This window comes from Corvus hawaiiensis, chromosome 10 (genome assembly GCF_020740725.1).
Source record: "Corvus hawaiiensis isolate bCorHaw1 chromosome 10, bCorHaw1.pri.cur, whole genome shotgun sequence".
Lineage (NCBI taxonomy): Eukaryota > Metazoa > Chordata > Aves > Passeriformes > Corvidae > Corvus > Corvus hawaiiensis.
Genome location: NC_063222.1, coordinates 16,834,829 through 16,856,471, shown reverse-complemented (window position 1 = coordinate 16,856,471; position 21,643 = coordinate 16,834,829). Strand labels below are relative to the sequence as shown.

Here is a 21,643-nt window from a genome sequence, read left to right as displayed (position 1 = left end):
ACCCCAGGCACTACAGGCAGTGGGAACACAGGAACAAATACACACATGCTCACCTGCCGTTCATTTCACGACAAGAGTGCGATTTGTAAAGCACCACTGCTCCTACGTCCTTGAACATTTAGGGAAAGACTTTTTCCATCAGTAAAAATGCACCCACATTTTGCCAGAGGAGGCTTAGATGTAGAAAATACCCTGTGGAAAGATCCCTTTTTTTTTTCAGAAGAAAAGTCATCTTTTCCCCAACAGACCAAGATGTTTATCTTTTTTTTTTTTTACTTAGCAAGTTATGTTGTCATGGGGAAAAAAACCAAACCCAAATCAAAATGTTGTCTTCTCCTAGCTCTTCCCTCTACATCCTGCACTAGGGCAGCAATTTCTAAAAAACTTTTTGAATCTTTGGGAGCAAAGCCAGAAAGCATCCCCCATGCCCTGCAGACTGCTGGGCTCAAATTATTTAGTGGATTATCGCTTTATGATTAAAGGATTTTGGTTCATGTTCAGAGATGTTACAGTCCTTCCCATGAGGAGTCCTGTTCACTAAGCTACATCAGCAATTGATGCAAGTGTAAATGCTTGGAGAAAGAGGGACTAGATGCTAATTTGGGTCTGGTCCAGTATACTCCTGTGAAAAGCTGCCAGGCAATGCTGGGTTTGGGCATAGGTTGGCCACAAAATAAAGCAGAAGCAGTCATCGACATGTTTTTTACCTCATTAATGCATTTGTTTCCTGAATTATATGAAAACAACAACAAAAAAAAGCCTCATGTCCAAAAGGGGTATAAGAAATAATTGATTCCAACAAAGTCATAGAATTGTAGAGTATTTTGAGTTGGAAGGGACCCATAGGAATCACTGAGTCAAGTCCTCAGGGACCTTCGGGTGGAAGCAAAGGCAAAAACATGTATTTGTACTTCTGATGCATCTTTTCTTAACTCAGCAGCTGTTCTATATAAATATTTATCCTACAACTCTGGCTGCTCTGGAGGAATACAATAAAACACCATTTAATGAATTCACTCTAAACTAAAATCAAACAACGTGCTGCATCTACCCAGCTTACTAGGAGGACTTTCAAGCTCTCCCTTACAAAACCTGGCAGAGGTGGGGCACAGCTGGTGCCCCTGTTATTCTTTCAGTCTTGTCACAGCCCAGGGATTTTCTTTGCAAGGCACAGCATGTGGGCAGGAGGAAGAGGGCTCTCATGCTCCAGAGCACCCATCTTCCTGGCGAACACTTTTCCAGCCCTAATGGGATGGGATTCATAGCACTGCATGGTCTGAGCTTAAAAATAACCACTGAAGGTGGTTAGAAAAATTTATGCCTTTCAGCAAGTATCTTGCTTCCTTCCAGGCTCTGTATGAGCGATCTCCTGACACAGCACAGAAACATCTTTATTTTAGGAACAGAGTGTCGTCACCCTTTTCACAAGGGCCATCCTAAACCTGATCAGGTGCCTTTGCTCCACCATTTGTCTCAAATTCCAGGCTGATCACGCAGCCCCAGTGGCCAGAGAGCTCCAGGCTGCCAGGTTGGCCAGGTCTCCACAGCCCACTGCTGGGTGTAGGTTGGGGTTTTTCTGGGATAACTACATTGCAGGGGGAAGTGCAGAGACAGGTAAGTGACCCTGGCTTGCTTCACCGTGTGGCCAAATGAAGCTACTTGTGAGAGCCTCCACCTGGCATTTTGCATTTGTAACCATTTTGCCCTTCTAGGGGGCAGACAGAGCTCCCTTTAAGATTCAGGCTGTGTGGTGGTGAGCACTCCGAATGCGCGAGAACTTGCATTTCCAATGGAAAATGAAAATGCCTGAGTCACCGTTTTATCAGGTGCTGAATAAGAACAGATTTATTTTTTTCATGCCTATAATTATATGTTTGGAAGGGGCTGAAGCAGCTCTCAGAACAAGAAGGGAAGATGCTTGAGCAAGCTCTGCTGATGGAGAGGGCCTTTGGTTGGACAGAGCAGGGGGAAGAGCCAACAGAAACTGATGCTCCCTGGCAAAACATGTTCTGCTTGTTCCTTTCCAAAGTTCTTCCTCACAGCACAATAAATGTTTGCGCTTTGGGAAGGATCAGAAAGACTGGGCAGGTAAAAACAAAGGTTTTGATTGGCTTGGGGGACTTTTTGGAAAGGGTACTACATTCCTTTTAATTAAATCAGTCCCAATGTAGGCCAGAAACAAGTAAGTACAAACAAGAACCATCTTACCCACTTAAAATACATTAACTTTCCAGCATTTCCTAGCTAGCAGACAGGCCAGGATTGACATATTTAATGTCTCATCCGTATAAATTGTTTCTTCTCAACAAGAAAACAAAGCACAGAAAACAACAAAATACACTGCTGGTATCTTTCCTGACATATTGTTGTATCTGTATCTGGGTGTTCTTGGCAGTTCAGTGCCTGCCACATAGCACAACCCCTCCACCAGGCAGCTATCAATACAGGGAAAATTGAACTTACTCTTAATGAAAGGCCACAGCCAATAAACAATCAGGCAGTGCGTGTTCTCCATCCCATCATTAATGAGCCAGGGGATATTTGTCTTCTGTACACTGCCATGGCTCTCCCACCTCTGCAGCTATAGGCCTGAGTCACACTGCAGACTGGAAGGTCCACCTAATCTTTAGATTTGACTTAGTTGTACCTCAGGATGGAGAACATTTGAGAGCAATGAACACAATGTGAATATCACCAGGAGTGGGGTAGAGCCCCATTGCTTCAAACCCAGGTACATGTGGGAGTAGCTGTGAACAGGGGCAGTTCTACCCATTCCTTTCCCTGCCTCAGGTTACACCTTTCCTGCTGATTCACCCCCAACAGCAGTCACACTTGTGTAGCCACATGATGACTCGGGTAAGGCTGGTTTGATTAAGAACAATTCATTTTTAAAATACCAGTAATAAGAATAGGTTAGTTTCCCACTGGCTTAACCCCCAGCACCAGCACAGGGAGGGAATAAGAGTACGTGCCCACAGAGGACAGATTCACAAGCTCATTCCCTTCTCTTACTCAGCAGTGAAGCCACTGAGGAGCTGCTGCCTTGATACCATGCTCCTACAAAAAGGACTCCCAAGCCAGCTCAAAGGTATCTTGAGCTGACATGCCCTTCAAATCACTAACCTGAACCAGGTTTCCCAGCTTCCCTGAAGGGAATACTCTAGAGACTCATCTATCTTACCTTTTTAATTCATCATATGTTTAAAACAAAGCAAAATGAAACAATCCCACCTTGTCACCAATGAATGTCCCTTGCGAGCTCAGGTTTCCTCAGGAGGGAGTAAGAGACCTGACAGATGAGAGCTGTGCATGCCTGGAAACTGCTTAAATATTACCATGGCCATTTAAGAGTCTACAGAGATGCCAGTGAGATCTGACTCTCTAAATTGCAAGATCAACAACTTAGATGAAAGAACCTCTTTTACATTGCATCAAGTAGACTTGAGAAGGAAGCAGAAGGGAATAATAATCATTCTCAGCCTTTTAACAAACACCTGAAAGTGGAGAGGTAAGAGATGAAAGGATATCAATAACCATATTACCAAATTAAACTTCCCTGGGTAATATTAAGACATCACAGAAGTTGGCACCTTCAGGAGGAGAGAGAAAACAGATCAGAAAAAGACAGAAGTCTCCAACAGTCTGTTCTCAGATGGCCATTTCCAGTGGCAATCACGCTAATTGCACACAAATTAGACAAACTATCATGAATGTATTTTTCAAAATCAAGCCCCATTTATGTTAGTCTCACAAGGGTTTCCAATCAACAGTTTTCAATTGCAAATACAGAACAGTTTAGTCATCAAAAAGCAAAAGGATGAAGAATATACTGAACATGAAGGAAAACAATCTCTTCCCTCTCTTTCCCATATTTCTGTAACCAATTCCTTCTGAACATTTAAAAGAATATTTCCTATTGACACAAGACATAAAAATACTTCAGTTTAACGAGCTCTGCTCATCTTAAAAATACAGAGATAAAAATGTAAATGCACAATACAGTATTTCAAGTAGCTTTGAGGGGGTTATTATCAAAGTATGAACATGGCTATCAATTATCAGACATACTGACTGATACTAATGTTCTTCATGGGAATGTGAATAGTTGTTTCAAAGCATAATATGCCCCTTCATCATTAAAATCACTTAGATGTTATAATTCACCTGGCTTGAGCAATGAAAATACAGTCTGCTTTCCTTCTCTGAATAAGCACAGTTTTGGCAAATCACTTAAGCACGGGCTTAAAATTAACTAGCTGATTGAGGTCACAGCCCACTTTGCCTATGTGTTAGCACACTGCTGCAGGTAATGTAGCGAGGATAAGCAAACCCCAAACAGTGAAAAAAACCTTTTTCCTCTGAAATCTGCCTCCTGAGATATCACCATTAACCTTTAGTGTGCACAAGCCACTAACTCTGAGCCCTTTAGAGAGCCCCCTGTGCTATTGCTGATTCAGCATTAGAAACCTTCACTGAGCAAGGCTCTCTTTGGAGGAATGGAAGGACAGGGCACTTGTTATCTGTCACTGAGCTATTCCAGCTGCTGGCTGGCACTTGCTAACGCTGCAGGCCTTGGCTTACCAGGTCATACTTAACCCTTAGAAAGCAATTGCCTTCATCTGTTTCTCTTAATAGGCAACCAATATATTCTCCCTGGCAAGCTGCATTTCTACTGAACATTAAATACTTTTACGTGAGAAATTTGTAATGCATGTGCTTTTAATGGGAGCTTACTGAATGGCTGGGAGTCTCAAATGCCTCTTAAAGCACAAATGAGGAATTTCAACCATACTCTCAAATTCCCATGGTGCATCTTCTGCTAAATACCTAAAATCCTAGCCCCTTTCCCCAGTTCCTGTGTACACACAGAGTAATATTAAACAGCTTTGAGACTTACAGTCCTTCAGTTGTCCACACAGGTCCTGGGTTATTCCCACAGGTACTTTGCAAAGAAGACAGCACTGTCTCCACAGTACAGACGGGCAACGAGGCAGAGGAAGGTGTGGTGGCACCCACGGTAGAGTTACATGCAGGTACCCACAGCCTAAATATCAGACTGAGCAACTCTCCCTGGCTTCTCCCACACTCGGTGGAGATCTTGTCAATGCAATCAATGGGGTTTAAGCTCCATCTCATCTCACTGTGCAAATGTATACGAAAAAAGGAACTGGGTTTCCATGATCCTTGTGGGTACCTTCCAACTTGGGATATTCTATGAAGGGAGCTCCGTTATGCCCCAGGCATCCTGGTTTCTCTCCTCGGGCTGTGAGGGGCAGCATCTCACATCAGAGTGGAACCAGCTCCCCCACTCCTGCTCTGGTCCATGGGCAGCCAGCTGCCAGCACAGCTCATCAGGCAGAACAGAGCTCAAAGCATCCAAAAGCTGAAATCGTGTCTCAAGGTGATCCCCCACGCTCCATCACACAGAGCTTCCGGCACGGCCATCCTCGTCTCCTGACGTGGCAATCACTGAGGCTGTGTCCACCCACAGCTTGAGATGCCACTTTAATCACAAGCTTGTAGGGACTGACAGCTACAGAGCTCATCATTTAGCCATAACAGCCTACTTACCAGCCTGCTTTCCTTTCTGTACCCCACATGACAACTGCTGTCTCTCCAGCTGAATTGACCCCACTGGTTTTGAGCCCCTAGGCATAAAGAAAAGCAATGCCTTACATGAGGCAAGTGTGCACTGTTGTGCTCCTCTCATTGCAACAAGCATTTACTAGAACTGGGAATGGTTTAGAGAAGCGCAACAAGAAAATCCAAGACTCGTCAAACTGTGAGAGACAGCTTAGCAGGAGTATGCTTGTGGTCTCTGCAAACACAACTAGCATAAGAGAAGGATAGGATCTGTTATTCACTATCTTGTTCACTACTGAGTCTCTGGAAAGCATCAATCCAAGCTAGCAGGAATCAAGTTCAAAACAAAGGAAAAGAGGGGCTTCTTCATGTAACAGGACTGGGGAAATCCTTTCCACAGGACATTATGATGCTAAAAATGTCCATGAACTCAAGGGGAGACTGGTCAAGCACACAGAAGAAAAATCCATTGAGAATTTTTACGTACATTGAACCACGTCTGACTCAGATAATTTTCTAAGCTGAAAATAGCTAGCAGCTGGGAGAGCATTTCGGGTACACATCATATTCCTGGTTTCTTACTTTTTTCTAACTGTTTGATGTGAATGGAGAAAGACTACTGGGCTAGATGGACACTTTATTCTGGCCAGGATTAATTGCTCCATATTTTTCCGTTAGTTGATGCTACCTCCCTATGTCTTTCTATTGGTAACTTTTACAGAGAGGTTTTTTTTTTTTTTTTTTTTAACTAATTCTCTCCAGGCTACACTAAACCCAGTGAAAATCTGTCTCTATAACATACCACCACTGTTGATAAAGCAGAGATGAAGTAGGGAGTAAGGCACATTGGCTCTCAGTGTCAAAGCTTAGCGAGCGATTATAGAAGTGCTAAAACAGACGACTGTCCTTTGGCTGTTAGTGGGGCAACATGTGCTCGCTGAGTATCAAGACGTAATTCCTCTAACGTTTAATTCCAGCAGCATTTTACCAGACAAGTGAACAACATTCCCATAAACAATGGAGATGCAATGCCTTTCTCTCCTCCCCAACACTGTGCTGTCCACCTCTTCTACAGATCAGGAGCAACGAAGCAGCAGGGAAAATCTAATGAGTCTGAGACTTGCAGTGAGTCTGGAGCTCACATGAGTGAGCAGGGGGACAGGAGAGAAAGAGAAGCAATGCCTCTGGGCTGAGTGAGCAGGATTTACCAGTCCTTTGTCCCTGCTCTGGGTGGGAAATAGACCCATAACGGCCTTCCCAGCACATTTCAGGGGTCTGCATTTCTCTCTCTGCACCTTGCCAGTCCCTTGTCAAAACATGACTGTGTTACTGAAAACCTTTTCTTCAGTGGACATGCACATAAGCAATGAACTCTCCTCACTGAGCGGACACAGCCTTATGCCAAAACAGCCCTTAGCACAGTCCCCAAGAGGCACCTATGGCTATTCCACAAAGCAGTGTCCCTGTCTGGATTTTTCTGCCAGTTTGGAGTTGTTTTTTTTCCCTTACTACTCAAAGAAAAGCCTCTGGTTTGGGTATTTTTATATTTAGCAGACTTTTTCTATTATTTAGAAAGTGTATTTCCCGACCTCCTCTAGGAGGTGGGAGCACCCCTTGCCAGACAGCATGTTAGAGAAGTATCGACCCAAAGGGCACGAGCTGTAGATGAGTAGGAGAGAAACTCTCATGGGAGCGCTCTCAGCAAGACCCACCACCTGCCAGAAACGCCAAACAAGTGCGAAATTCATTCAGTAAAGTGTTTCCTCAGGAAAAGACATGCTCCCATTTAATCGCCCTCCTTATTCATGCTTCACACACTATCTGAAAAAATTTGATTGTTCTAACTCTAACCTTTTCTAACCTCAAAAACAAAGCCCTCAACCAACTGTAAAACACAGTCACATTGCCTTCTCGGCCAAGGTGCTGTGAACGAGCTGCAGGGCAGAAACAGAACTCCAGCAAGATGTTGTAAGATGTGTGTCAGCCATTTAGCAGGAAAGGCAGGGCAGGGAAGATGCATTTCATTGCTGAGCAGCCTGCAAGCATCTGAGAGCATGATTTATAATGCCACAACTGCCTCTTCAGGTTAAGGGTGAGCACAGTAAAGGATTCATCACAGAAACTCCAGAAAACGCAGAAATAGAGGAAAAAGCAGACTAGGTTTCTTTGTCTTATCCATTAAAGGTAAATTATAGTTATTAGAGAGGAACACCCAAGCACAGCCACAGGACATTAAGCCATATGTAAATATATACATATTTGTGTGATCAACCCACTGAGTATTTACAAAGATTATACCCTGCTTGTACTGAGCATAAATACCTGGGGAAATCAGCCTTTCAAAAACAACACCTAAGAGTCCCTCCAGCCTCACAAATACACCGCCCAGGATAACCCTATGCTATTTCTAAACTGAAGCAGCAGGGAAGTAAAGGGCCTGGGCACACAGAACTGAGAGCAAGGGGAGCACCATCCACTGGGACATAGGAAAGTGTCCCAGTCTGTCAGGGTCTGCGCTTGAATTTCACTGCTGCGATTCGACGTAGGCTCATGTGCCACTCTCTCCACCAACAAAAAGCCATAGAAGAGGATAAACAATGGCAACATTAAGTCACAGAAACTTACTTTTCTTACTACAGAAAAGTAGTGGCAGCACGTTGGCTGCCCAGTCCCACCAGCAGTAGAATCGTTATTTTCTCTGGTTTGGTTTTCATGTCACATCGCAACAAAAGAGGAAATCCAGAACTTAAGAAGGAACTTGCAGCATGGAGGACATTGCAAGACCATTCCAGTGGTTATCTGCAGACACACCAACATCACAGAGAGACTCGAATATTGTGGAGTGTCACACTTTTGATTCTTGTGCTTTTCCAGTTTGAATGCTCCGTGTAAATATGTCCAGCTCCACCCCCAGCCCCATAAGGAAGACTACTATTGCCTGTCCCTCCCTCCAGACATACTTTGGATCCTCCCAGCAGACCTCCCCATCCTGAAAATCAGTAAGGCAGAGGAGGGAACACCAGACTGGGAACTCTTGTCCACAAAGCAAGAACAGCATGTTTAGCTACATTTTAAAGCCAGTTTCACTAGAAGTTCCCCTTTTTCCATTGCTCTTTTTCAGTGCTCTCAGCTCCTTATTCCACTCTCATGCTCATATAGGCTTCCCACTCTGTCCATGTCTTTTCCACCCACTGTATGTTGAAGTTTTGAATTTAAATCACTTCTGTATGCCCATACACATGCATTTTCCCACTCCTGGCCCTTTCCTCTGCAGGACCCAACATTTCCTCTGCATCCCACCCACAGTCCCTGCAGCTACACTTGCACAGTCCATGGCACACCAAAGAAGTCTATTTGAGAAGACAGCCTGAAACAAGAGCTAAAAGTTGGGAACAAATTGACTGTTTGTCACAATCCCAGCACAGGGCATGGCCTTTTGTTCTCTCAACACCTTGTCCTATCTTCCAGTGGACCAGCAACCCCAGCAAGTGGGTATCAGGTATAAGACCCTGGGGATCAGGCCAGTGCACTCCTCAGATCAAAGACTCCTGACCTACAGCAAATGGATGTCCCAGCTGGTCCCACACACAGCTGTGGCTTCATAAAAACACTCTCTGAGAAACCAGCAAGATAAATAGAAGGGACAGCAGAAACTCCCCACCTCAGCTCTGCCAGAGCCAAACAATGACTTCAGCCAAGTTGCCTCATCTTACTGTACTTACTGTTGCCCCCCCAACCCCCTTGGCAGCACAAAGCAAACTGATTAGGACTGAGCAGTGACTGCTGGGCTATGTACAAGTGAGTTTTCAAGTGAACAAATGGCTTTGAATGCACATTAAAAGCAGGAAGAGAACACTAATAAGGAAACAATTATTTCATGGGTTTTTTTAAACAGATTTTTTTCGTATTCTTTCCTCTTATCTGGAACAAACAAAGCTTTGAGGGAACAAATACAATTCCAGAGATAATCCACGCTTTGGATCCCGGAAGCATTTGGTACCGACTGCTGGAAAACAAAACAATGATAATGACTCACGCTGGGCCTGGGGGTGGCTCATCACAAAATTAGCAGCAGCTTCCATGCTCCCAGCTGAGATTGGCTTTGCTGGGTTGTTTTCACAGATCCCCAGGACTGCAATTTAGCACATGCAAATCGGCCCAGCAGCCAATCACAGCCACCATGCTAGAAAGGCATAAACATGCTATTTAGAAAAATGCTTTGCCATACAAAACATGATTACCTCCTTCCATGCCATTTCAGGCTATGGGAAGAAACGCTATTTTTATTATTAAACATTACACATCTCTTTTCCTCCAAGGGGAAGAAGAATTATTTAAAGGCCTTTTAAGCAAACATCTATTCACACAATTGAAAGCTTTGTGCACTATCATTGCATCTGGGGAGGTGATCATTCCTGTACTGGGCACTTATGAGGCCACAGCTCAATTCCTGTGTCCAGTTTTGGGCCCCTTACTTCAAGAAAGACACTGAGGTTCTCTGTCCAGCTCCAGAACGGAGCTGGAGAAGAGCCTAGAGAACAAGTCCTATGAGGAATGGCTGAGGGAGCTGGGATTGTTTAACCTGGAGAAAGGGAGAATCGGGGGGACCTTATTGCTCTCTACGATTCCCTAACAGAAGGTTGTAGAAAGGTAAGGGTCCGTCTCTTCCTTTAAGTAACAAGTGACAGAACAAGAGGAAATGGCCTCAAGTTGCATCAGGGGAGCTTTAGATTGTATATTAGGAAAAATTTCTTCACTGAAAGAGTTCCTAAGCATTAGAACAGGCTGCCTAGGGAAGAGGTGGAGTCACCATCCCTTGAGGTATTTAAGACACGCAGATGTGGCACTTAGTGGTGGATTTAGCAGTGCTGGGTTAACAATTGTACTCAATAACCTTAGAGGTCTTTTACAATAGAAAAAATTCTATATTCTACAAAAAATCTCATCTAGTTTTCAGACCATGCTAAACTTTTGACGAAATATGTACAACCTGGACTAAAAAATTCAAAACTAGCATCAGTCTGGTAAAAAATTAAACAGGTTACTTCTGGAAAGCAGCAGAAAGGGCTATGGGAAGAGAAGTGGCTTGGTTTTGAGACTAAGTTCAGTGAGCCAGAAGTAGATCACTCTCACAAACAAAGCAGGAAAATTTAAATTTCTTTAATGAACAGGGCTTTCCATCTGGGAACTGATGGCTGTGAAATACCTCCAAAAGGATCTGCTGGAAACAGAAAACAAGCCTACTATCAATGATCTGTGGACAAGGAAAACAAGAAGAATTTTAGGGATGATACATACCACTCATCTAAAACAATGGTTCTGATAAGTATCCAAGCATGTGGCCATCTTAAAATGGACTAGGTGCACGCATAGAGTTAAATATGCACTTAGATGGTTCAGTGAGCTGAGACCTGTCTCCGGAAATACTCCTTGGTCTTTGAGTGGACATGACCTAAGACAGTCACACACACAACTCTTAAGCTGAAGGCATCTGCTCTGAAAGTCATCAACTTTAAGTATCTGCCATTGACCCCAGATTCTTTTGTTACTCTTAGAGTGGAAAAACAGCAACACAGAACACAGTATTTTATACACACAGTCATTCAGGAAAACCAATAAAAAAGCTGAAAAAATATTTCATTATATTGTTAGTTAACATTTCCCATCAAACTTAGAGTTTATAATGCATCACAATTGCACATGGTGTTTAATCTCAGACAAACTCTTCTCTTGGCTGAGATTGGGAAGCAAAGGAAGTTAAGCTTTATTCCTTTTCAAAGCCATGCAAACCTTCAGGTGAGAAGTACCATAAACCAGCAAACCTCTGCTTCAGAAAACTGTTTATCATCCTGATTACAAGTACTTATGAAAATTCAAATTATTCTTATTTTTCTTGAACTTGCTCACTCACAGAAAGTAAAACATTTTCCAAATATGATTCAATATCAGTGACACTCTGGTAGGACCCAGACAAGTTTCAATATTCAGAAGACTGACTGAAGATCCAGCAATTCCAGATGCCTAGCTCTGTAACCTCAGACATCTGGCTGACAGCTATGCATTGCTAAGCCACTTTACACCCAGGGAATTCCTGGACCTACATTTCTTTCAAAGATTTATGAAATACTTTATTGCAAACTGAAAAATAAAATCCTGCAAAATATCAAAGTCTTTCCTTTACATAACTATACAGAACTGGGTGCAAGCACTTAAAAAAGTTATATGCATTTAACTAAGTTCATTATCTGTATCTCTGGAATTTTTGTATGATAGAAATCAAGTAATTTCACCAAATAAAACTGCTAAGAAATTCATCATGTCTAGCTCAGTCAGAACAGATTTTTTTACAAAGATCCACAGCACTACGGACTTCTAGGAGAGATGCTTAGCCGACATCTGCATGAGAGGGTTACTTCAGAATAAAGGGAAGTGTGGATTTAAAATGCTATAGCTATTCTTGAATAATACCCCAGAGGAGTGCTCCTGTTATAATAAAAAAGATTTTTCAGACTTTTGTTTAATTCATTTCCCAGGTGAATTAAACTAAATGAGACAAAGGTATTCTTTCCACTAGCATATGAGTGTCAACAACAGGCATAATCCCAGAACAGCACAGGCACTTCATTTCCACTGGTCAGCAAGTGTTACTTTTCCAAAAACACAAAACAGGAAGAGGACGCCTGAGCAAAATATGTGCAGCAACAGTGGCAGAGAATGGCGGGCAAGACACCTGGTGCAGGAAGGAGAAAGTGCTGATGACCCCCAGTCAGATCCCAGTGCTTCTCAGCCTGGCAACCCACTCCCAGCTCCAGCTCAACACCACTAAGCCACCGTTCCCATCTCCCACTAGCAATGCACATCCACACTCTGAGCTGCCACAGATCAAAGAGTCTCTGTGCTCCCTGAACTCAGCAAGGAACTGCAGGTTTCACTGTCTGTCGCTTATTTACACAGAGCTGTTGCTTCCAGTAATTTGAAGCTGAACTGTGCAGTATTTGCTGTGCACTGTACTTGCTGTTTACTTGAATAAACAGCAGTGGGAAAATTTTCAGGAACTAGTGTATGTAAATAAAATGTAAATGAATGCACAGATGACTGTACAAGCAAACCAAGGAGTGTCTATTCTGCTTATAAGCCAAATACTATTCTTGAATATGCAATTGTACCTCCTATGTGCGTGACTCTGTTTGCATCTGCAGATAACTTGCATATGCAGACACGTTATGACAGTGCCCCAAACACTCTCAGGGCAAAGCAAAGATGTGTATGGGTAGCAACAGATTGGCTAATGGCAGAGGCACAGCCTAACCCTGCCTACCTAGACAGAATGCTTGGTCCTGTTGCTCCAAATACCAAACTTAGTGTTGTGATGCCTGGAGAAATATGAAGACCTACTGTGCCAGACATCATTTTAATTTGCCATAAAGCCAGCATCAATCAGCATATTTCCAGGAGCATCTCCAGATTTCACCAGTGTGAGACACCCATGGAAGCCAAGTTCAGGATTTACTTTCAATATGAGCTTAATTTGTACTGAAGGCATCAATTTACAAAATAGGGACTTAAACTGAGAAGTACTCTTATAAATGTTTGAGAATAGATCAGTCTCTGGATACAATCAAGCCTCTACTACTGAAAATAAAGCTGAAAATGCATTGCTGGTGAATGCTGTTGCTGGTTGATGTGAGAAATATCTGTGGTTTTAGCAATGATGCATCCCACAGGAGAGTCTGTACAGGAGCCAAAGGGAGTACAGGCATGAGACAGAACCACTCATAGAGCCAAGTAAGAAATCCTTATTGAGGAAGACAAACACTCATTAGCAGAAATCTCCATGCTGCTATTATCCAGCCTATGGGTACAGGGCCTTTGGCATCAAAGTGACTGCAAACCAGGCACAGGTCACTCAAAATATTTTTTCACAACTCTATTCACAGCTACAACAACAATACAGTAATTATTTAATGTTTACCTTGAACTTAACAGTGTAGTAGCTACCTATTTCATAATGTTGGCTAGGAAGCCAAAAGCAAAAAAACCACACCTCTCAAACAAATGGGAAAAAGTGTTAGCAGAGAAAAGAAATTAAAGAAAAAAACACTTAACAAAATCAATTGTGGTTTCACCATCAAGAAGGGAAATATCTCTGCACATGCAAGACAGTCAGCTTACAAACTCTGAAACTAAGATAACAATTGAAGCACCTGAAAGATGATACAGGATGTTGCTGTGCTAAAATACTTGTAAAGAAATTCACAAAGGAATAGGATAAATCTCTTACCCTGCATTGCTATGAATTACTTGCACTTTTGTGGTGGCTTGGAGACCCATTAAGCCCCATTTTGCAAGGTGCTGTTCAAATAACCACAGCCTCCCCCTGCACAGACAAAGACAAGGCCTGCACACCTCAGAAGTGGAGCATAAGAAAACAACAGGCTAGAGTAAGCTAAAGTAAAGAGGTGAGAGGTCTTCACATAATAACAAAAATCTTGCTAATAATTTTGCTAACATCACAACAGAGCTGTACAGCACTGCACAACTACCTTCAATATTTGACTGTTTCTCTTTGAAGCATCATGCATTAGCTTCTATCAGAATCAGGAGTGGTCTAAGGCTCCGAGTCAGCACAACACACAAATACAAATCCGACTTCAAACGTGTGCTCACATCCATATGAGTTGTTTGCGTTAAAGAAAACACAGATATGAGGAAGGCAAAAGGCTTGGTCAATCTGTCAGAGTAACTTCAGATCAGAGGATCAAGGGCATGTAAGTAGCTCACAGCACTCTGTGCCACCACTGTTGCAGTCCATGTTTCCACAGTCCTTCCGCTCCTGCAATTTTATAATCCTTTTGTTGGTTTACAATCTCTGACTGGCTTGACCCCACAGTGCCTTGCTGGGCACACCACTACACCTTTAGGGTTGTCTCCTGGGGCACGTTCACCTTTTGAAAAAGTAGCAAGGAGATTTCTCCTCCAGCAGGCCCAGCCCACAGTGACCCCTTTATAGGTGGAAGCTTTCATTTTTATTGCACGTTTTTCAAGAACATAAACCCCAAACTTAATGGAAAATTTAAAAATGCAGCCAAGAAGAGGGAACGTATTTTAGCAATCTGATTCAAAGCAACAGACCCCATCTGAGTGCTCAGGCTTGTGGTGGCATGGGGCTAGTACCTGGAAAATAAGCTCAGTTGGGATAACAATAGGAGATCATTCCCACAGACTGTCTCCTTAGAGCACAACCTCAGGAAATACATAGGCTATGTAGTGTTCAGTATCATTCTTCAGAGAGGGGGAGATGAGAAAAGGCTCAAGCACCACATATGCATTAAGCACGCTCCAGCACGGGATCCACCTGTAAAGCCAAACCAGCTCCACCAGGAAACTATTAGGACACTATCATCAACTTCTAGTTCACTAAGTTACAGCCTAGCCCCCATGGCCTGAGCACCACCCCACTTTTACAAGTAGCTGATTGTTCTCTTTACTGCTCCAGGCTTCCAAAACACACAAAACAAACACTCACACATAGCACTATGAAGAAAACTCTATTATAGTTTTGTACTGAAAAGAGACTAGTATGTGTGATGCTTCCAAGTGCAGCCACAATTTATTCTATTTATTTATCATATTGTTCTTCAAACCAGGGCAGAACATACTTTGAAGGGAGTTCAGCATTGTCTCCCAAAGATTCTCCTGTTACCATGAGCTTGTCACAGACAGCAACTTGCACACAAAAGTGTCATGGGAGGGAAGAGGCTACTGAGGCATAAATGGGTGCCTATAACCATTAACAGCTGTTCCTTAGCAGGGCCATAAGGGAATCCAGGCTACCTCAGCAACAGTGTTCCCCCAAGAACAGCCTTTCTTTTCAAGAAACAACACCAAGCGTTTGCACTGGAGGCATGGACATTTTCTGCTTCTAGGACCAAGACCTCACAAAAAAACCCAACACAAGTATTAGGAAAGAATACTCTGAAAGACGTCCTCATAAGCATCCAATTAGTAGCTTCTACTACTACTAATAATAACACAGGGTTTTTTTCCATAGGCATTTACCCAGTATCATAGAGAAGAAAAGTCAGATTCATGGAAGAAACACATATAGCACAGAAGAAACTTCAGAAACGCCTCTTAAAAAGCTTCAACAAGACCATCCTAAAACTCAGGGCTAGTACCACACCAAACCAAGACACTCATGCACTTATTTGCCTCTTCAAAAAGTGCTCAGGGAAAGTGTTTAGGATCAGGAATATTGTTCAGAAAATCATCCCACTGCTCTTCCTTCCTATCCTAGTGAAATGCTCTCTCCCCAACAGGCTAGAAGCTGAGAGGGGAGTTGGGAGTCTCCTGGCCCCCCATCAGGAGCCGGCAAGGATTTCCTTTTGCTTCTAAGTACATCCCCACTCAAAAACACATTAAACACCTTCCACCAGAAAAACACCGTGACATTGCTTCTACCAAAAACAAAGTACAGTGGGGCCAACCCCAGAGATACGTGGGGCCACTGGCACTCTGGGGAAGGTTATCCCCATATTGGCCAGGCGGTAACCGAGGCCACAGTGGGGGATTCCAGGTGAGATGGGAGATACAGAGGTTACACAGGAAGAAAAAGGACCTGAGTGGGCTGCAGGTGGAATAGGGAACAACAGTGAGGGTCGTGTGTGAGGTAGGAATCTCTGTGAGGACAAAGGACACACGTGGGGGTTCTGTGTAGGTGGGGACTCCAGGTGGAATTAAGCACAGGATGGGGGGCAGGCCTCGGGTAGAGGGGGGCCAGGTTGGGAATCCAGCGGGTGGGGATGCTAGGGGCGGAGGGGACCCGCGTGTGGGGGATACCGAGTTAACGGGGACTCGGTCCCGGGGACGCCCGGCGGGGTCAGCACCGCGGACAGCGCCCGGCCCATCCCGGCCACCTGTGCGCGGCGCCGGCGAGGCGGAGGAGCAGGGGCGGACGGCGAGGAAACGGGGCCAGCCCGGGCCGAGCGGCGCCCGGGCGGGGAGGCGAGGGCGGCGGGGACAAGGACGCGCGCTCCCCACCTGGGCTGTGGCTGGATCTCAGGCGCCTTCCACAGAGACACTGCAGCATATGCGAGCCTTTCTCCAGGAGAAGCCCGAGAATCCTCATGGATTTCACTTTGTGGCGCCCTCCCGCTCCTCGGAAAAGGGACCAGCCCCGGAGCGGCCGGCTCTCAGCGGCGGGGCGCCGGGCCCCCTCGACGCCAAACTTCCCGGCCCATCGCCGTGGCCCCGCCGCGCCCGAGGGAGGGAGGGGGACCCCGCCGCCACTTCTCGGGACTTGTCCGCCGGCGGAGGGCCGGCCGTGCCGGGAAGCGGGGCGGGCTGGCTGGAAGGACGTCAAGCCCTAGAAACACGCGCGGCCGGCTCCCAGCCCTGCCCCCTGCCGGCACAGCCCCCGCCGGGGCGGGCAGCGCCGCCGGGACCCCCCCGCCGCCGGGGCTCGGCCGCTCCGCTCTGCTGGGGCGAGGCCGGGCGGGGGCTCCGCCGCTTCCCCCCCCCCCCCCCCCGCGGGCCCGGTCCCGCCGCCCCGCACGGCCCCGCCGCGCTCAAGTTCTGCGAGTCCTGGCGGGGAGCGAGGAAGGGAGGGAGGAGACAGCCCCGCCGCCCGCCCCAGCAGCGCCGGGGCCCCGTGCGGGGACGGGCAGGGTCGGTGCCCGCGGGTGTCCCCAGCGACCGAAGGCACCACGTGCGGGGGCACCGAGCGCGGGGCTCCCGGGGGCTGGAACCACGGGACCGACAACGTGGCCGGGAAGAAGACACACCTTTGGTCTTAAATCACCGGTGGGAGCGGGTGCCTAGCTAGGCGTGCTCCTTTATGGACACGCTGTAAACGAGGAAGCGTGCGTATTTCCACCTACAAACCCACCAGCTTCCTGCAAAGGGCGCTCCATTGAAACTCAAGGTACCTTCTTTTTTACCCATTTTTAAACTGTCACTCTTACAGCGCTGCAGACTCAAGTCTCAGTGTTGGTGCTGCACAGAGAAAGGTAGGGCACGTATTTCACATGCAACGATGGTTAGGGAAAGATGCTCTCCTTAGAACTGTCTCCAATTCATGAAATTACACAAAACCCACAACACAAGGCTGGAAAGCACAGAAGCACAGAAAAACTCCTTCGATAAAACAGTACTATCATATACAAAAGCCGTTCAAAATAACTCTTTCGCCTGAGTAAGCTCTAATACTGCACTAAAAAGCAGCTCCCTCTGGGACAAAGAGGAACTCAGTACAAGGGTGATTTTCTAACTGAATTACCTTGTGCTCAACCAGGGTTCCCTACTCACACACCACCTTTCAAAGCTTTCTCTGCTTTTGTTTCTCCTAATACCTGGCAGAAGCGGCCAGGTGTCTCTGGCCAGCTCATGAGATGGACATTTTTCCAAAGAGTGCACTCTAGGATGCAACAGGCTTCTGGCCAGCACTTCAAACGGATTCAAGAGTGGGGATACAGACTTAGAGGTTAACATCTAGATCATACTACTAAGGCACAGAAACCAGGCATAACAAAAGAAATGCTGTTTAGGCGTGAGAAGCTATCAAGTATTTGTGGCAAAACTAATATTTTTGAGAGCACCTGGAGTCTTTCATACCTCAATAAATACTCCACAGTTTCAATTTTACTCCTGAATAGAAAAGGGAAAAAAAATAGTTAAAATGCCAAATGTTTCATGAGATGGTAGCTCTTCTTTTCCAGTCAACTCTAGTTCATATGCTGAAAAATAGCATTTAACTAGAAGCAAAGCCAGTAGCATACAGTTCAGGACTGTTAGAAGGATGGAAGGTATTACTAACTAATCCCTGGGATTCATACTAAACTCAGTTTTTGTTGTCTGCTGTGAGTTAGGCTGAAAAATCATCACTCTCTCTGTCTTAATTTATAAACTGTTTTAGACAGGACCTTGCACATGCACCAAGTCACAGCAAAAAGCTAAATGAAACTGCCCTTCTCCATGTCCCCAGTTACTCAGGATCATTGCTCCATCGCACTCCTCAGCAATCCCTGCTCCACAGCCAGTCGTTCAGCCAGCATGAAAGACTACGGTGCCATGTCAGGGCAGGTACCAAACTGAGACTACAGCTGTTACCTCTCCCCTTCACCCAGAGTTGTCCTTCAGTCCTCTGCTACATCTGATCCTCAGAGAGCAAGCCTGTAGCCCTGCTGGAACAAGGCCAGAAGTAGTTTGCACAGTGAAGCTCTAACACAGAACTGGTGGTTTTTGGGTACTTTGGTAATAGCACAAAAAATAACAGTCCTCTTTCTGCAAATGCATCAGCAGCATGTTTGAGACGATAACAATTCTGGATCTGGCAGATCAAGGACAGTACAGTGAGATCCAAAGTCAAGGTGCCCTCCTTGCTTAGCAGCCAACATGGAGCTGTAAATGAGGGGGCTCTCCTTTAGAGATGCCAGGACTGAAGTGCAGCACTAGGTACAAGGGAAGAGTTGCACTTAAATGTTACACGTATCAAGATAGCATAGGAATGGGCAGATTTATCACATGAACATGGCAAGGGCAAGTGTGTTGGACACAATACAAATGTTCATACGAATAAAAAAATGAAAATGCATCAGGTAGCTGAATTTTGGGACCTCTGTTCATTAAACTAATGCTGTTGTTCTTGGAAAATCTACTCAGAATAACCCATAAAACCATCAACAAAATAATCCCCATTTCTTTAGGAAGCTTCCATCACCTTGCAGCAAGGCTGATAATCCAGCCTTTGTGAGGCACACTCCAAGGGGTCAGTTCCTGACTCACACTAGAGGAAAGGAGGGCAGACTCAAACCAGTGAAAAGAATGAATGTTAACCTGACATTTCCCAAGAAGGGCCATAAGGACTGCAACAAGCACATGTTCTTTCAAACTGAGTATGTTTAAGTAGGTTTAAACAGCAAAATGGAAGCATAAAAATGGCAAAGGAAGAACTGTGATGCATATGACTCAAGTGTTTACATGCCACAAAATACTCAGTAATACTGTGTACCCAATTAGGTAAATCTTAGCCCAGTAAACAAAGCTTAAAGAATTTGAAAAGATAAATGGAGCTGACATAAATCAAGACATTGCTAGATGTGTTAACTCATTTTAATCTGAAAACAAGGTAAACCAAAATAAAATTTATTTCAGTGCAGAAGGACAGCATGTACCCAAACAATACTTCAACGGACATAGTGGTGCATACATCTCACCGTGGCTCCATTGATGAGCTTGCACTACTAAATAATGATGCAACTAACATCTCAAGCATTACTGTGAAAATGCTACAGATATTTAAATTTTTAGCCACTGGTAGAACAGAGGTATTAGAAATTATAGTGTACTTGAATAAAAGCAGGGATTGCATTTGCTGGAACACAAAGAAAGCTGTGAAAGCATCACTGAGGTCAGAAGACATTTACATGGAACACAGTGTCACGTGTGTTTCTCCCTTATTAAATTAAAATGCCATTGGCCTTCTGAAGCACTGAACAGAAACGAGAATATGTTTAGGATTATAGAATTTAAATTAATACCTTCTACTAAAAAGAGGAATGTACTGCGCTCTGATCAGAGAAAAATAAGGTGATTTAGCCGACAAGGCTCTTTGCTAGGTATTAAAATAGCATAATGTGTATGAGTTCACCAGTTACAAAAGCCAAAAAGGAAAGAAAATCTACAAAGCTCAAAGAAGAGACTACCCAGGAAAGGTAATTTCCTAGTTTTCATACAAAGGCAGTAATAATCTTTCAAGGTACTGGGTCCATGCTGTTCTGTTTTCACCCAATGTGACTGGTAGCTCTTTGAACACTGTGACTGGTGCACAGACAAACAGCTCATGCAGGTGCGTTGTTTCTGGTTGGTTGGTTGGGTTTTTTGCAAGTCTCTGCCCTTGTTGTATTTTCTGGCCAAACACAGGCGGATATGATGAGAAAGGGCCCATTAACCTCAAGAGCTTTGTCCAAGCTGGTGCTGATGCAGATCTTGGACCTTGTCCCCCTCTCTGTAAATTTACAAAGCTCCTTGCACTTGGTGCTCATTTCTCGATGCTCACTCCATGGGTCCATATGTGATCAGTGATTACATATCAGAGATACTCCTCAGTGGTGGCAGAGAACTACTCCACAACACCTTTCTTCCCAAGAGCCATTTGAGCAAAATTTACGAATGGGCCACAAACTACAGCCCTTTCCAGTGCAAACCACTATCACCACTGTGCTCTCTGGATATTTCTGATTACCCTCTTCCCCCCCCCCCCCCCCCTTCTTTATGAAGCAGAGCACTGCTGGCAAGGAGGGATGGTGGGGTCTGCTTCAGGGACATACCAGCCACATACAGCTTCTACTGCACCCAGCCCCACCAAAGCACAGCACAATCACAAAAGAGGCAGTGGGAACTGCAGCACAAAGTTGAGGGGTTTGCTGAAGGTCACACAATAAATTTGTGGGCAGGTAGGGAATCATCTGTCAGTCCTCATTCTGGTGGTTTAATGAGAGGATTAGCCTCCTCCTGATCAGTAAAAAATTGCACTCATTATAAGGCAAAGATTCTGCTGAAAGCTCTTCCATGGATAAAGTATACCATATACCTTCTGAGAGCAAATAAAAGGTGACACAGAAAAAAAGACAGAGTTTGATTTTGTACATCAGACAAGAAAGACTAATTTCTTAGTAGCATTTCTGAACAAGAGTGAACAGAAACCACCAACTCCAGCTCCTGCTGAAGAGATTGACTTGGTAAAGTCTCAGCCCCTCTGAACTCACCAAAGCAGGTTCTGGAGCAAAAGAAAAGATGTCCCATAACCTTGATCATTTAATAGGTTTATCCTCAGACACATAAAAAGCTTATAGTAATGAGCACTCAGGAGCTGAACTTCCTGACATTAAGAAGAAATGTAATATTACATGTAAAGAAGGCTTTGTGTATCAAATGCCTCCAGTTTGAATTAGGGAAAAGTGGTTGTTCTGAGTATTTTTCAGTACACTGACACTTCCTCTGAACCTGAACTTCTGGGGCATCTCCAAACATTTTGGCAGTAGCATGAGTAGCTCAGAACAGA

The 21,643-nt window shown here is 44.7% G+C and overlaps 1 protein-coding gene across 2 annotated transcripts in view; it reads right to left on the bottom strand.

Moving 5' to 3' along the window:
- Positions 1–21,643, bottom strand: part of FGF12 (fibroblast growth factor 12) — a 221,053-nt gene that overhangs the window by 123,196 nt on the left and 76,214 nt on the right. Inside the window, exon 1 of one of the 2 annotated variants that reach the window (XM_048314025.1) lies at positions 16,624–16,948. The exons of the other annotated variant lie outside the window; for it this stretch is intronic. Coding sequence (XP_048169982.1) covers positions 16,624–16,711 — 88 coding nt within the window. The 5' untranslated portion in view covers positions 16,712–16,948. Of the gene's footprint in view, positions 1–16,623; positions 16,949–21,643 lie in introns of those variants that run through there. 2 annotated transcript variants of the gene reach the window in all.